The sequence below is a fragment of the Microtus ochrogaster genome, chromosome 7 (assembly GCF_000317375.1).
Source record: "Microtus ochrogaster isolate Prairie Vole_2 chromosome 7, MicOch1.0, whole genome shotgun sequence".
NCBI classification, from domain to species: domain Eukaryota; kingdom Metazoa; phylum Chordata; class Mammalia; order Rodentia; family Cricetidae; genus Microtus; species Microtus ochrogaster.
This window is the reverse complement of record NC_022014.1, coordinates 15,046,540-15,062,764: the sequence shown is the minus strand read 5'-3', so window position 1 is coordinate 15,062,764 and position 16,225 is coordinate 15,046,540. Positions and strand designations below refer to the sequence as shown.

Genomic DNA, 16,225 nt, shown 5'->3' with positions numbered 1-16,225 from the left:
AAAAGAAAAGAAAAGAAAAACTAGAGAGCAGTGGCCATTGTTAGGTCCGACATTGTGTTCACACCAAGTTCCCTTGTCAGCACAGATCTGTGGGCAGCAGTTAGCAGCAAGGGAGACATGTTAAGTAATCAATTGTGTTGTTCAGATGTTGTTCATATTTATATATTTGTTTGTTTAGTAAGATTGTCTAGGCCAAATATAGTGTTGTATGCCTTTAAACCTAGCACTTGCGAAGCAGAAGCAGACGGATCTCTGTGAATTTGAGGCCAGCCTGGTCTACAGAGCGAGTTCCAGGACAGCCAGGACTTAGTTGAGAGACTCTGTCTCATAAAACAAACAAATAGACATACAAAAGAAGTATTATCAGACAGACCTCTTGGATTTCAGAAGTAATTATCACTTTGATACATATTTAGTATTACCCAATAAAATGAAAGAAGAAAATATAATTTTGTCTGTTTTTTCGCCAAGTATAAAATAGCTCTAGAACTTATTTTTAGAACAAAACAGACATCAACGTGTTCCATGAGCACTGTGGTTCCATTTGACTGTGTTTCTTACTCCCTTCCACTGTTCCCATTTCAGTATGTTCTGAGGGTTGTGTTACATCTGGATTTCTTTCTCTTTGGTTTTCATTCCTGTGTGTTTCATTGCCATTTTCCATTTTGCAGATTGTCCCACATCATCTCATTCTACCAAAACTGTCTCCCCATCACCTGCCTTTCTTGACGAAGACGAATTCAGTGACTTTATGCAGGGGCCTGTTGAGGTGTCTGCTTGTGGGCCCTCTCCCATGGCCCGGCCCTTTCAGTCTTTCCCTCCCACCACCCCACTCGGCCAGGTGCACACACAGAAGGCTGGAGCACAGCCTCTCCCTCCAGGTCAGGTTCCAGTGTCTTTTGCCTTACATGGTGGCCCTGGGCAAATCCCTTGTTTCTCTACTGCTTCAGCTTCACCCAGTGTGCAGAAAGCAGGTAACTCCAGTGTTATTATCCGAGTGTTAAGATATTCTAGGATGATTTATTTCTCTTACATATGTAGAATTATACAGTGCTGTTGGCAAAGAAATGCATATATATATATATATATATATATATGTTATGAATATGATCAACAGCCACCAATGCAAGGCTAGATTAAGTTTTTACATCTTCATTTGCCAGAAAATGAAGGTTTCATTTGAAACCTTTTGCTGCTATGTTAGAAACAGGTGAAACCAGCGCAAAACGTTAACAGCAAACTGACCTCCTAAAATTATGCTTTTGTTTGGGGGGAAAAATCACTGATATCATGTCATAATAATGCCCTAGGGAGAACTCGGTTAAAAAGTAATTGTTCAGGACCAATGAGATGGCTCATTGGGTAAAGTACTTGCTACCAAGTCTGATGACCTGCATTTATCCCCAGAGCTCACACTCTGGAAGGAGAGAAGGGACTCCCAGAGGTGTCTGCTCACTTTCATACACGCACCAACATACACACACAAAGCAATAAATGTAAAGTAATTCTTCTCAAGTGTGATCTCTCTAGCCAGCTATGATATACACATCTGTAATCCATTCCGTGAGATATAGAGGCAGAAAAATCAAGAGTTCAAGGTCATTTGCTATATAGTTCAAGGCGGTCTGGGCAAATGAGATCTTGTTTGAGAGAGAGAGAGAGAGAGAGAGAGAGAGAGAGAGAGAGAGAGAGAGAGAGAGAGAGAGGAAATGAGAATAGATTCCATCTAATGTGGACATGGTGACCCATGTCTGTAATCCCAGCACCTGGCAGATAGAGGCTGCAGGACCTGCTCAGGCTTGAGGCCAGCCTGCTACAGTGACATGTTTTGTCCTTGGACAAGTCTTTACACATTTCTTTATTTCCATTTTTATCATTTGTGAAATTATGGGGTAGGCACAGTCTATGTCGAGACAGAGTGTGCTGGGAAAGGTCTTGGGAGACCTGGACTTAATCTATAAGATTGTCATTTGACAGATGTGGAAACAGGCCAGACAGGGGTCTCCCACTAGTTAGGAGTGTCTGTGTCTGATGACTTGCCCAGTGCACATTCCCAATTCGTGATTCTACCTACTCTGGCATGCAATCCCTGAGAACCAGAGTAGGGTAATTATTTTAAGTCTCCCGAAACATCTGAAGCCTCTCAAACCCTACACTAATGGGTAACAGTTGAATTATTATGAAATTTCATCTCTGTGGGAGTTCTTCCCTGAGGGTGGGAGGGATGATGAGAAGATTGGAATATGAAAGTAATATACAAGTAACCCTTCATGCTGTTTGTTTAGGCCCTTCCTTGGAAGAGAAGCTCCTAGTATCTTGTGATATAAGTACATCTGGGCAGGAACAAATTAAATTAAACACTCCTGAAGTTGGGCACAAAGCCGTAGTCCCAGGTTCCAGTAAGAGCGGTCCCGGTTTAATGGCCCGTAATGGGGGTGCTGTAGATGGATGTGTAAGTGGTCCCACCACTGCAGAGGCAGAAAAGACTTCAGACCAAAACCTATCCAGTGGAGAGAGTGGTGAGCTCCTGCTACATTCTGCACAAATTTTGTTTAACCACCTGCTGCTCCGCTGCTAACACTTTCAGCGTTAATCTTAAAATGGATACTGCTTGATTGTGCTAATTCAAATTTTGCTTACGAAATATTTATGCAATCTTTTCTCCAATTAACCCCTAAGATTTTGCTCTGAATTCTTTGAGTGCACTGAATTACTTCTTTTCAAATGGTTTTGATAACCCTGTTCATAATCAGAGCCTCCTGGTCTAAATTCCCTCTCGTTCTACAACAGCTCCCTTTGATTCCCCTTGCACTTTCTGGTTTTCCATAAAAAAAACAGAAAGTTTAGCTGTAACTAGAAAAGTCACCAATGAGAATGCAGTTTTTCTCTTTGAACTAAACTGTATGTGCAGCTGCCGGAAAGATCCAGATTTGCACACTCAAGGCCCTGGGTTTGAGCCCACAGCACGGGAGAATGACAAGCGGGTCTTCGGGCTGCAGTCGGATGCTCACTCAGCACCTACATGGCCCTGGATCCTGTTCCCAAAACACAAAAGCTAAATCCAGATTTTAACTGTAGAGATGAATCGGAATGTGGGCAGCCCTGGAGACAGACCCCAGGAGGATATTTTACACATGGAATTTTAAGCCACTGTCTATTGTGTTTTTTCCTTAACCCATTGTCAAACACATTAAATGGTGCATGCCTCCTGTGACTCAGATTATTGATTTGGTGCCTGTACTCTCTCTTTATATTTTAATACATAGACACTATTACCAGAGTTGTTGGAAACCAAGCACTTTTATTATATTGGTGACTTTTTTCTAGTGACTCCAACCAGCGCTCCTCTTTGTAAAAAGGAGTGGCCTTTCTCTTCTCCAGAGCAGATGTGCATTAACCATCCTTCCCTTCTAGGTGTGGGTGTGTTTCCCTCTCAGGATCCTGCCCAGCCCAGGATGCCTCCTTGGATTTACAATGAGAGTCTGGTTCCAGGTAAAGTAAAGCTTCCCTGCCCAGCATTCCCCTCTGGATATTTTACTTTAAATATTATAGAAGTATTTCTAAATATTTACTGTCATGGTTATAAAATATGCAGAAGGAATTGTTACAGTTTTTTTCTGCAGGAGGATAGAAAACTAAATAAAACCTCATGTTTAAGACTGTTTTATAGGGGGCTGGAGAGATGGCTCAGAGGTTAAAGAGCATTGCTTGCTCTTCCAAAGGTCCTGAGTTCAATTCCCAGCAACCACATGGTGGCTCACAACCATCTGTAATGAGATCTGCTGTCCTCTTCTGGCCTGCAGGCATACACACAGAATATTGTATACATAATAAATAAATAAATAAATATTTAAAAAAAGACTGTTTTATAGGCAGGGCATGGTGATGCATGCCTTTACTCTCAGCACTTAGGCAGAGGCAGGTAGCTGTCTATGAGTTCCAGGGCAGCCAGGGCTACACAGTGAGACCTTGTATTTAAAAAAAAAAAAAAAAAAAGACTAGGGGGCTGGAGAGATGGCTCAGAGGTTAAGAGCATTGCCTGCTCTTCCAAAGGTCCTGAGTTCAATTCCCAGCAACCACATGGTGGCTCACAACCATCTGTAATGAGATCTGGTGCCCTCTTCTGGCTTTCAGGCATACATGCATAGAGAATATTGTATACATAATAAATAAATATTAAAAAAAGAATATCTCTGTTGTGTATGCATATTTTTTAAAAAAGACTACTTTATTGAGAGTAGCAAGATGGCTCTTGAGGCAAAGGCCAAGCAATTAGAGTTACTGTGTTTTAAATGATGATATTATCAGATATTTGTTTCAAAGATTATTAATAACCTATCATGAATCACAGTATTGAGGCTGAAGAGATGGCTTAGTGGTTAAGAGTATAGCTGCTCTTCCAGAAGACTTGGGTTCAAGTCCCAGCACCCACATAATGATTTACAACTACATTTCAGTTCCAGAGCATCAGACACCCTCTTATGGCTTTTGCGGTCACAAGGTATACATGTAGTGCACAGATCTATGTGTAGGCAAAACACCCATACACATAAAAGCTGAAAAATGTCTTTTTTAAAAAATCACACTAATATGTTTAATACTTTCTCAATTCATAAAGATTTTAAATACTCTTTCTGATTGTCCTATAAAACTATATGAAATGCAAGATTGAGTATCATCATTTTCTACATTGGAAAGTGGTTTCTTTTTTATGTGTAGTATCAGTGCTGAGCTGAGGAAATGATAAGATGGATTGTGTGGTAGTCCTTGGTGGGTAGCAGATGATGGTACAGCGATCAATAGGCACAGAAACAATGGTCCTTCCAGCAGCAGGTGTCAAGGTTAGCAAGTCACAGCTGCTTGGTTTGCTGCTCGGCGCCTTGCAAGCTGGAGGTAATGTCCACTAGCTCATCAGTGCTCAAGGTTGGTACAGACAAAAGTTGTTCTACCCTTGAGTAAATCAACCTCGATGTAAGATCTCTACAGAAGAATTTATTTCTTGGAGAAATTAGTAATGTCTTCTTTTTATTGTAATCATACAACCACAAATCAAAGGCTAGATGACCTCTCAAACCATGGGAGACTCTATCTACCCATTTTGAATCTCTCCCCTTTCCTCACTTCAAATCTACAGAAACTAGATCTTAGATTTTAGTTCTGTCCATTTCTGATAGTTTATCTTCTCCCTCATTCTTCATACACAAGCATGCATCCCCTTTCCTAGTCAAGTCTGTGGAGGTCAGAGGACAACTTGTAGGAGTCAGTCCTCTCCTTCCACCTTACGGGTCCCAAGGATTGAACTCAGGTCATCAGCCTTGGGAGCAGGTGCCTTTCCCCCACTGAGCCAGATCCCAGCTAAATTAAAGCAGTTAACTTAAGGTCATTCTTTTGTACCTATGATGGCAGCAACAAGTCATTTTCCTGCAATGCTTTTGCATTTGTCATCTGCTCTTTCTCTTAACAGATACTTATAAGAAAATTTTAGAGACTACAATGACTCCAACTGGAATAGATACTGCTAAACTTTATCCCATTCTGATGTCATCTGGACTTCCCAGGGAAACACTTGGGCAGATATGGGCCTTAGCCAATCGGACTACACCCGGCAAACTTACTAAGGAAGAGCTTTATACTGTTCTCGCCATGGTAGCAGTAACACAGGTAGACTTCGCGTCCTACGTTAGAACAAGTGTGTTACTACAAATTGAAAGAGCGTGAGCCCCCTTTTCACTACCACCTTGTAGGTAGTGATCTCTTTGTCCATTAAAATGTAGATCATTTGTGATAAGATGCTTCAAAAATTTACTGTCCGTATAATGCACATCTTAGCGAGTTATCCTTTTGTTTGAAAGTAATTGATGACGTCAGTTTCTGCCCTTGTTTAGAATTTCTTAAAGTATACTTAGCCTGGTAACAACTTCTGTTTTATTTTGGAATTAGTTTAAGTTACTTGATTTTAGCATAATGGCCAAGCTTACCAGACAGAATATGTCACAGTTGATGTGTGCTGGCCATGTCTAAGTATTAGCATTGGATTTTTTGTTTGTGTGTTTGTTTTTGTTTTTCAAGACAGGTTCAAGTGCTGGGATGAAAGGTGTGCACCACCACCAGCAGCTAGCAGCGGATTCTTAAGTGAGGAAAGTTTGGGTGAAATAAACAGGTCCACATTCATGTTTGCTGTGTGAAAGGATGGCTGCATATATCTGCATTTTTAGAAGTACAAGTCAGGCCGGGCAGTGGTGGCGCACGCCTTTAATCACAGCACTCGGGAGGCAGAGGCAGGTGGATCTCAGTGAGTTCGAGGCCAGCCTGGTCTATCAAGTGAGTTCCAGGACAGCCCCCGAAGCTACAGAGAGAGCCTGTCTCAAAAAACAAAACAAACAACAATAACAAGAAAGTCTAGGGCAGTAGTGGGTCCTGCTGCACTGCCCCTTTCACTCTTCTCCTGGTGTCAGGTTCATGTTCTTGAGGAATCAGAGTGAAGCAACAGGAGAGCCATGTGTAGGTCTCTCGTGCACAGACTATGAGTATGATCTGCAGTCAACTAAAATGTTTTCATTTCCTGCTGTTCCCTGTAGAGGGGTGTTCCTGCCATGAGCCCTGATGCTTTGAACCAGTTCCCAGCAGCTCCCATTCCTACCTTAAGCGGCTTTCCTATGGCTCTGCCTACCCCAGTGAGCCAGCCGACTGCGATGCCCTCTGTCCCTGCAGGCTCCATGCCCCTCAGCCTTGGACAGCCCATCATGGGCATTAACCTTGTTGGACCAGTGGGTGGAGCTGCAGCACCAGCTTCCAGTGGCTTCATGCCAGCCTACCCCTCAAACCAGGTAAGTGGAGAAGCTATGTGTCTGCCAGATCATTCCTAGAAGTACACGTAAGCAGCTTTCCTTCCAGAGGCTCAGTTGCTGGGCTATAGTGGGCACATGATGTGAAAATTAAGCAGTGTGCCACAGAGGTGTGGCTCATCAATGACCTCTCACCTAGGATGCTCAGGAACCTAAATTTGACCCCGGCTCTGCAAGAAATAAAATCATTTTTATTTTTTTTTTTTGAGGTTGAATATTTATTTAGGGGGTTATGAAGGGGGAAGGGAGGAGGGGCAGAGAGAGAGAGAGAGGAGAAAGAGACAGAGAAGGGGGAAGTGGAGAAGTAGGGAGAGAGGCAGAAGCAAAGCTGCCTCTCTGAGAGGAAGATGGAAAAGATATAAAATCATTTTTAAATATTAAGATAATACAAAATTTGTTTATTTTTGTTTGTTTTTAATTATTTTTAAATACACAGAATATTTATTTGTTGAGAAGATATTTGCTACAATGGAAAGCAGTTAAGGAAGATGTGATACTAACCTCTGACCTTCTGTACATTCATGCACATGCATGTGTGTGCGTGTACACACACATACAGAGAGAAAGAGGGAGATTTAAGGCCAGACGTAGTTGTACACCTTTGATTTCAGCTCTCAGGAGGCAGAGGCAGTAGATCTATCTATTGATGGAGGAAGGTCATTGGTTAATTAAATAAAGAAGCTGCTTGCCCTGATAGGTTAAAACATAGGTGGGAGGAATAAACAGAACAGAACTCTGGGAGGAAGAGGAAGTGAGCTCAGAGACTCGACAGCTCTCCTCTCGGGGGCAGACGCCTCAGAGAGACACGATGCTCCACTCTTGCGGGCAGAGGCGAGAGCTCTGCTCTCTGAGGCACATGCAATGAAGCTCCAACCCAGGATGGACGTAGGCTAGAATCTCCCTGGTAAGCCACCTTGTGGGCTACAGCAGATTATTAGAGATGGGCTAGTCCAGGTGCGAGAGTTAGCCTAGAAGAGGCTAGATAGAAATGGCCAAGCAGTGATTAAATGAATACAGTGTCCGTGTAATTATTTCGGGGCATAAGCTACACAGGCAGCCGGGGTGCTGGGGACGCAGCCCCGCCGCTCCTATTTCAACAATCTATGTGTCTGAGGTCATCCTAGTTTACATAGAGAGTTCCAGGCCAGCCAGAACTGCATGTTGTCTTAGTTAGGGTTTCTATTGCTACGATGAAACACCATGACCAAAAGCAAGTTGGGGGGAAAAAAGGGGGTTTATATGGCTTACATTTCCATATTGCTGTTCCTTATTGAAAGAAGCCAGGACAGGAACTCAAATAGGGCATGACCCTGGAGGCAGGAACTGATGCAGAGGCCATGGAGGGGTGCTGCTTACTGGCTTGCTCAGCCTATTTTCTTATAGAACCCAGGACCGACAACCCAGGGAGGGCATCACCCATCATGGATTGGGCTCTCCCCCATTGATTACTAATTGAGAAAATGCCGTATGGCTGGATCTCATGGAGGCATTCCCTCAACTGAGGCTCCTTCCTCTCTGATGACTCCAGCTTGTGTCACGTTGACACACAAAGCCAGCCACCCAGTAAACATAGTGAGATTCTGTCTCAAAAAGAAAAAAGATTTAAAAATTTCACTTCTCAAATTAGAAAACCAATGTTTTTAATGTGAAAATATTTAATGTCAATGGTCAGTGAACATGGAAGAAAGAGTGTCTAACCCTGCACCCTGCAGGTAGGTCTGTTGGCACAATTGTTTGAAAACATGCCCATGTCTTCAGAGATGGTAACTGATGTTAGCAGAGATGGACAGAATGTCAGCAGTAACACTGCTTGTTAGAATAGAATGTACTGCTCATCATGAAGAAAATGCTCAGTGGATTTCCGTTTCTCCATACAGTCGATGACAATCATTAAAATTAACAAAATAGATGTGCATTTATGGCATGGAAGGATGAGCCTGTTGTGTAATTACATTTTTAAAGTACCGAACAGTGTAGTGTGAGCTTATTCCATAAGGCAAATGGGCCATGAACAGTCTGCTGCTGCTCTGGCGTTAGCCTAGGAGCCAGTGTTTGCTTTATGCATGTATATGACTGTCATGAGGGACTCATGTGTGTCTGTTCACAAACATTTCTGTCGGCAACCCGACAAATGTAATCCAAGTACTTTAAAAATATTTAGAGGTTAGCTATTTAGGCCAGTCTCTTTACATTTGTGCTAGAGAAGACCTTAAAATACGAAACAGAATTCTTGCCTTAAGCACTGTCGTTGTTATATCTCAATTATGTTCTTGCCTGGAGCTATATATCTCAGTGGTAGAGCGCTTGCCTCATGCACACAAGATCCCGCGTTCACCTCCAGCACAGTGCATGTGCATACACACATGCACCCCATTATGAAATTAGGCAGTTGTAACTAAATTGAGCAATTAAATGATAGTCTTTGAGATTGCTGCTTAGAGAAGAGTTATTTGTTTTGACAATCTCATGTTCCTTTCTGTGCTGGCTAGTCTTATGTCAATGTGACATAAACTAGATTAATCTGAAATGTCCTAATTGGGAAAATGCTTCTGTAAGATCTAGCTACAGGTCATTTTCATAATTAGTGGTTGATGAGGGAGGGCTCAGCCTATTGTGGGTGGTGCCATCCCTGGCCTGGTGATCCTGGTTTCTATAAGACAGCAGACTGAGCAAACCATAATGAGCAAACCAGTAAGCAGCACCCATTCCATTGTCTCTGCATCAGCTCCTGCTTTCAGGTTCCTGCCTTCTTTGAAGGTGGGATTTTTTTTTTTCAAGACAGGGTTTCTCTGTGTAACAGTCCTGGCTGTCCTGGAACTCCCCTTGTAAGCCAGGCTGGCCTCAAACTCACAGAGATCAGCCTGCCTCTGCCTCCCAAGTGCTGGGATTAACAGTATGCACCATCACTGCCTGGCCCTGTTTGAGTTCTTGTCCTGACTCCCTTCAGTGGTGAACAGTGATGTGGAAGTGTAAGCCGAATAAATCCTCTCCTCTCCAGGTTATTTTGGTCACGGTGTTTCATTACAGCAGTAGACAAGCTGATACCAGGGTAGGAGAGTATTGCTGTGACAGATCTGACCATGTTGTTTTGGGGAGGACTATGGAAGGTCTTTGGGACTTTGGGCTAGAAAAGCAATTGAGGGTTGAGAGCTCAGTGAACTCTTGTGTAGGAGCTCAGGAGATGGGAGTGTTGGGAGCAGTGTAGATGATGGAGGCCTGGCTTGTAGGTTTCAGAGGAAAGTGAAGACTCTGATGGGCCTTTTGTTGTGAAGAGTCTTCAGCTGGAGCTAAAGAATCAGCTGTGATTGAAGAAGCATCATTGAGGTGAAGTTCTCTGGGAAGTGTTTCCAGGGAGTCAGCACACAGAAGCTGGGATACAGACATGGCCAAGGTTGTACCTTGTGCTTGCAGCTGATCTGGTTTTGAAGGTGTAAGGGGGTCATGGAGAACAGCTGAGGCTTGGCACTATGTGGTAGGGCTGGAGTCCCTGAAAAGAGAGCCCTGGAGAGGCTGACTGGTGAAAGTGCAGCCCACTTGCAACAAAGTGCCTCAGCAGTTTTGGGGATGCCAGTGCTATGGGATGACCACCAAGAACAGCAGCAGCAATGGAGTGGAACCAGCCTGAACCTAGAAGACAAGCTGTGTGTGCTGCAGGAGGTGGAGCCCCTTAAATCCCAGATAATTGGACATTGAGTTATTTACACTGTTGAAGTTTGGCTTTGCTTGGTTCAGATTGTAACTATGCCCTAGTTCTTCTCTCTTTAAGTGAGAAAGTATTTCATTTATATTTGATTTTACAGGAGTCCCACAGTTGTAGTAAAGAGGCCGCTTATTCATTTCCTGGATGCACAGACTCCCAAAATAACCAAACAGAAACTGTATTAATTAAATCACTGCTTGACCTATTAGCTCTAGCTTCTTATTGGCTAACTCTTGCATATTAATTTAACCCATCTCCATTAACCTGTGTATTGCCACATGGCAGTGGCTTACCGGCAAAGTTTCGGCATATCTGTCTCTGGCGGCAACTCCATGGCTTCCCCTAAACTCCGCCTTCCTCCCAGCATTCAGTTTAGTTTCTTACCGCCCCCCCCCCAGCTCTGCTCTACCCTATCACAGGCTAAAAACAGCTTCTTTATTAACCAATGTATTCACAGCATACAGAGAGAAATCCCACATCATACAGTAGACAGGCTTTGGATTTAAAAAAAAAAAAAGACTTGGCTGTTTAAAAGAGACTGAATTTTTAAAGACTCTGGGACTTTTAAATTTTGGATTGTTTATATTGTAATGTTGGTAGTAATGTGTGATCTTGAGGCAAAATAAGAAAGAAAAGGCTGTAGTTTGGCAGTGATGTGTTTGTGTGTCAAGGTAGCAAGGACTCAATTGTGCTGTCTAGGTTTACATCAACCTGACACAAGCTAGAATTATCTGAAAGAGGGAACCTCAATTGAGAAAACACCTCTGTAAAACCTGGTTAAAGGACACTGATGTGGGAGGGCCCAGTCCATTGTGGGTGGTGACATCCCTGGGCTGGTGGTCCTGGGTTCTATAAGAAAGCAGTCTAAGCAGGCCGTGATGAATAAGCCAGTAAGCAGCATTCCTCCATGGTCTCTGCATCAGCTCCTACCTCCAGGTTCCTGACCTGCTTGAGTTCCTATCCTGACTTCCTCAGTGATGGACAGTGATATGTGAAAGTGTAAGCCAGATAAACTCTTTCCTCCCTAAGTTGCTTTGGTCATGGTGTTTCATCTCTGCACTAGTCACTCTAACTCTAAGACACTTTCTAAATCTAGGTGGGAAAGACAGAAGAAGATGACTTCCAAGATTTTCAAGATGCTTCCAAATCAGGATCCCTTGATGATTCTTTCACTGACTTCCAAGAGGTGCCTGCGTCCTCAAAAACAAGTAATTCCCAGCTCGGAAACAGGTAGAAATGAGTTGAATATATTTAACATTGCATTTTATCATTAGGGAAAGGACATCCATGGCATAAGAAGCCTGAAAACAAATGCCCTGTCCAAAGAGCAGTTACCTACTGTTTCTCTCATGGCCCTGGGCCATCCTCTGCCTTTGTACTGTTAGTCTCTGCTGCAGCTCTCTGTGTCCACTTGAACTTTGATGTAACAAGTCTTTCTCTATCCCGCCAGCCAGCTCCCAAATCATGACATGGAGACTCCTTATTAATTATGAAAACTCAGCCAATAGCTTAGGCTTGTTTTTAACTACTTCTTAGAACTTAAATTAACCCAAATCTTTTAATCTACATTATAAATGTTACCTTTGTTTTGTAATGTCAGTGTTGCTTGGCGTGGGGCTTGGCATCTCCTCACAACTCTACCCTTCTTCCCAGCTTCCTCTGTGCCTGGAAATCTGCCTAGCTATTGTCTGTTTTGCTCTTTATTAAACCAGTCACAGTGACATATCTGCACACAGTGTAAAGGAATATTCCACAACACTTTGGCTCCTCCCCTTCCTTCCAGTGTATATATGCTTGTCATATTTGTTTTTAAGCCTGATTTGTGGGGCTGGGTATTGTGATGCACCACTTTAAGGGAGGCAGAGGCAGGTGGATCTTTGTGAGTTCAAGGCCAACCTGGTCTACTTAGTGAGTTTCAGAACAGCCAGGGTTACATAGAGATACCATGTCTTAAAAGGAGGAAAGAAAGAGGCAGGGGAGGCAAGAGGGAAAAAGGAAGGGAGGGAAAGAAGGAGAAAGGGAGTGAGAAAGAAAGAAGAAAGGAAGGAAGCAAGCAAGCAAGGAAAAAACCACAGCAAACCTAACTTGTGTCAGCTGACTGCCTGTGCCACAATGGCTTTGGGTCCTTTTATTAGATCTAGTCTTCAACTATTGAAAAAAAGGTTGAAGCAGGAACATGTAATTTTGTACTTTTTTACAAGTATGATGTACTCCTGATTTTACACAAAATTCATAATTCAGGACTGTGGATTTTAATTATTCATGTATAATTTTTTTTCATCAGTGGCTTTTGACCTCCAGACTTGTTTGTTTGCATACAGATACACAAACATTTCACTTAGATTTTCCCCTAGTGCAGTGGTTCTCAATCTTCCCAATGCTATAGCCCTTTAATATAGTTCCTTATGTTGTGGGGACCCCAACCATAAAATTATGTTTGTTGATACTTCATAACTGTAATTTTGCTACTGTTATGAATTGTAATGTAAGTATCTGTTTTCTAGTGATCTTAGGTAACCCCTGTGAAAGGATTGCTAGCTCCCCCAAAGGTGTTGCTACCCACAAGTTGAGAACCATTGCTCTAGAGATGGCCATTGGTTCAGTCAGTATTTGTCCTTTCCTCCCATGCTCTCTCTGTTGAGATGGGAGAGCAGGCAGAGTACACAGAGGATGGTTTCTGTGGGACAACACATCTGTGCTTCTCTTGTGTTCCTGTTTATATAGTCAGTGCCATCACTTCCATTGTAACTCCCTGCAAACCCTAGAACTAAAGATAGGCAGGACAGAGGATTTTCAGATCATGAACAGAAATTATCCTTCTGAGTATAAGAATATCTCGTACAAACTGAGCAGAGGTGGTGCACGCCTTTAATCCCAGCACTTAAGAGACAGAGGCAGGCGGATCTCTGTGAGTTTCAGGACAGTCTGGTCTACACAGAGAAACCCTGCCTCAAAAAAACAAAAAAGAGGGCTGGAGAGATGGCTCAGTGGTTAAGAGCATTGCCTGCTCTTCCAAAGGTCCTGAGTTCAATTCCCAGCAACCACATGGTGGCTCACAACCATCTGGAATGAGGTCTGGTGCCCTCTTGTGGACATACACACAGACAGAATATTGTATACATAATAAATAAATAAATATTTTAAAAAAAAAACAAAACAAAACAAAAAAGAATTCATCATACACAGTTGGACATGGATCTCACACTTCAATCCCAACACTTAGGATGCTAAGGAGGAGATGTACCATGAATAAGAAGCCAGTCTGGGCTACAGCATGAGACCCTGTCTCCAAAAACAGCAGAAACATATGTTAATATGTGTACCAAATATATGTAAGCAACATGTAGTGTCTAGTACTGTAATGCCAGCATGTACATCACACATCTCCTAGACAAGCATTACATTGCCTGTCTGTCTACCCAGATCTCTCCCTTCAAACAAAATTTACACATTACAATCTGGGCATTCCTATCTGAAGGACTCAGACAAGACATCTCAAATTCACTGCATAGAATTCCTGGAGCAATGACCCTTCTCTCCTTCCTTCATTTCCTCACTAGCACCAGTTCTTTACAGATTACTGTGAGTTCAGACCCCAGTGGTTGAGGAAAAGATACAGTCAGTCACTACCCAAGTTAGAATAAAAACCAAATGCACTTCCAGCCCGTGTGTGCTCTCCAAACCCTCGTGATCAAGAGTAAAGTCTCCTTGCCCAGAATCTTGGGTTGGAATGATGGTCTCTTATTTCTAACATCTGTCTTAGCCATATGGAAGTAGAGTCTCTGGGCAGGGGAGACAAAACATGCTCTCTGATGACCAGGTTCTCAGTCTTGCCTTCCAGTGGGATGCAGATTCTTATATTTTAAAACAATGTGGCCCTCTCACTTGAGTATTTCCCTTAAGAAACAGAAATGACTGTTTTCATGCATAAAACTGATAATAACTGCTATATATAACTTGCATAAACACTCTGATGGTAATTATAGCCTTCTTTTAAAAAGTAATAGCTCCAGAGAAGGGACCGAAATGAAACACTGATTTGTGGTGCACATATAATTAGTGTGTGTCAGCTTTCTCGAATGGAACTGAATTCTGTTGATTTTCATCAGTGCTATTTCATTACCCGTTCATGGATATTTATGTTCACCCCTGTGAATATAATTTTAAAATTAATTACTTTCAATTAAATGTCACATTTAGTAGAAAGATTTTGCCACTGAGCTTTAAAAGACCATAGCTAAAATTGGAGGGTTACGAAAAGCTTCCTGGGCTTTTTGTCCTTAAACACGGGGCAATTACCTGTATTCCTGTGTAACATTCTGGTCATTGAGCTACAGTTTAATTATTTATGAAACTGTGAAAGCATCCACCTACATGTATAGATGATAAGCCATTACATTTGTTAAAATCAGATAGCAGCAGCTGTGTGGCAGTGAAGTGAAATTTTAATATTCAATGCCTGTAAGTCTTGAGACACGGTGGACCCCATTGCCATGCATGCAGGACAGCCTGGTTTTCGCCTTGGTTGTGGGCCACTGATAAGAAGATTTAAATGCCTGTGAAAAGACTTTTGCTCCAGGGCAGAGACCTCAATAGAAATCCATTTCTGTGTCTCGTGCTGCGGTGTTGAGTGCCACTCGCTGGTGGCGAAATGCAGTCATATGGGAAGCTTGTTCTTCCAGGGAGCTGCTTGGGTCTGATAGGAGAAAAGAAAGCAATGCTCTGTAGAGCATTTACGCTTTCTAAGAATTGCCCACATAGATGCTACTCATTACACTATTTTTCCATGAAAAAAGTATGCCCACAGATAAAACTATCTTAATCTAATTTTGAAGTGATTGTTGTTTTGTTACAAAGATAGCTAGCTGTCTGGGACCGTGGTTGTGATCCTGGCAAAAATATGCATTCTCTTTCCTCTGTGGTTGCTTATCAGATGTCTGCACTCCCACACAATTATCAAAGCAGAATTTACACCTCGGCTTGAACAACATTTTACACATAGACTTTTACAACCTGAACCCATTTTAGAGAAGTCTTAGGTTGTAATTTATCTTTAAGTATAAAAACAGTGAAATTCACTGTTAAATTATTGTGAACTGTAAGTTGAAATGGTAGGAGGTTCTCATTCTTTAATCTGTTTTCAGTGCTTTTATGGTTTAAACAGACGATTAGACCATTGGTGTAGATGTCACCCTCCTCAGTCAAAAAAATATTACTTGAGTGTTAATGTTTATTTTCAAGAAAAGGGCATTGTTTTTAGTTGTTTGTGGAGTTTATATATAGTTTCTAACCTTTGGGAGTATAGGGCCCAGTTGGCAGCCTACATACACAAGCCCTGGGCTCAATCCCCCATCACACTACTGTAGTCCCAGCATTCAGGAGGTAGAGGCAGGACGGTCAGGAATTCGGTGTCTTCCTCAACTACATGAAGGGTACATGAGACAGTCTCTCTCCTTTGAAAAATTACATTCTTTAGTTTTTGTGAGGTGGCAGGTGGGTGCTTGTATGCCACAGTGTGCATGTGGAGGCCCAAGGACTACTTTTGGGGTGACAGTGTGCATGTGGAGGTCAAAGGACTACTTTTGGGGGTCACAGTGTGCATGTGGAGGTCAAAGGACTACTTTTGGGGGTCACAGTGTGTATGTGGAGGTCAAAGGACTACTTTTGGGGTCACAGTGTG

At 42.5% G+C, this 16,225-nt stretch overlaps 1 protein-coding gene across 10 annotated transcripts in view; it reads left to right on the top strand.

Moving 5' to 3' along the window:
* Synrg (synergin gamma) overlaps positions 1–16,225 on the top strand; it is a 68,254-nt gene that overhangs the window by 14,722 nt on the left and 37,307 nt on the right. For 5 of the 10 annotated variants that reach the window (XM_013347327.2, XM_013347330.2, XM_013347328.2 and 2 more), the window contains exons 6-11: positions 672–974; positions 2,286–2,519; positions 3,415–3,492; positions 5,465–5,661; positions 6,579–6,827; positions 11,642–11,775. In XM_013347327.2, the coding sequence (XP_013202781.2) occupies positions 672–974; positions 2,286–2,519; positions 3,415–3,492; positions 5,465–5,661; positions 6,579–6,827; positions 11,642–11,775 (1,195 nt within the window). The remainder of the gene's footprint in view (positions 1–671; positions 975–2,285; positions 2,520–3,414; positions 3,493–5,464; positions 5,662–6,578; positions 6,828–11,641; positions 11,776–16,225) is intronic. The other 5 variants (XM_026780937.1, XM_026780936.1, XM_026780939.1 and 2 more) reach the window with 2 other exon arrangements.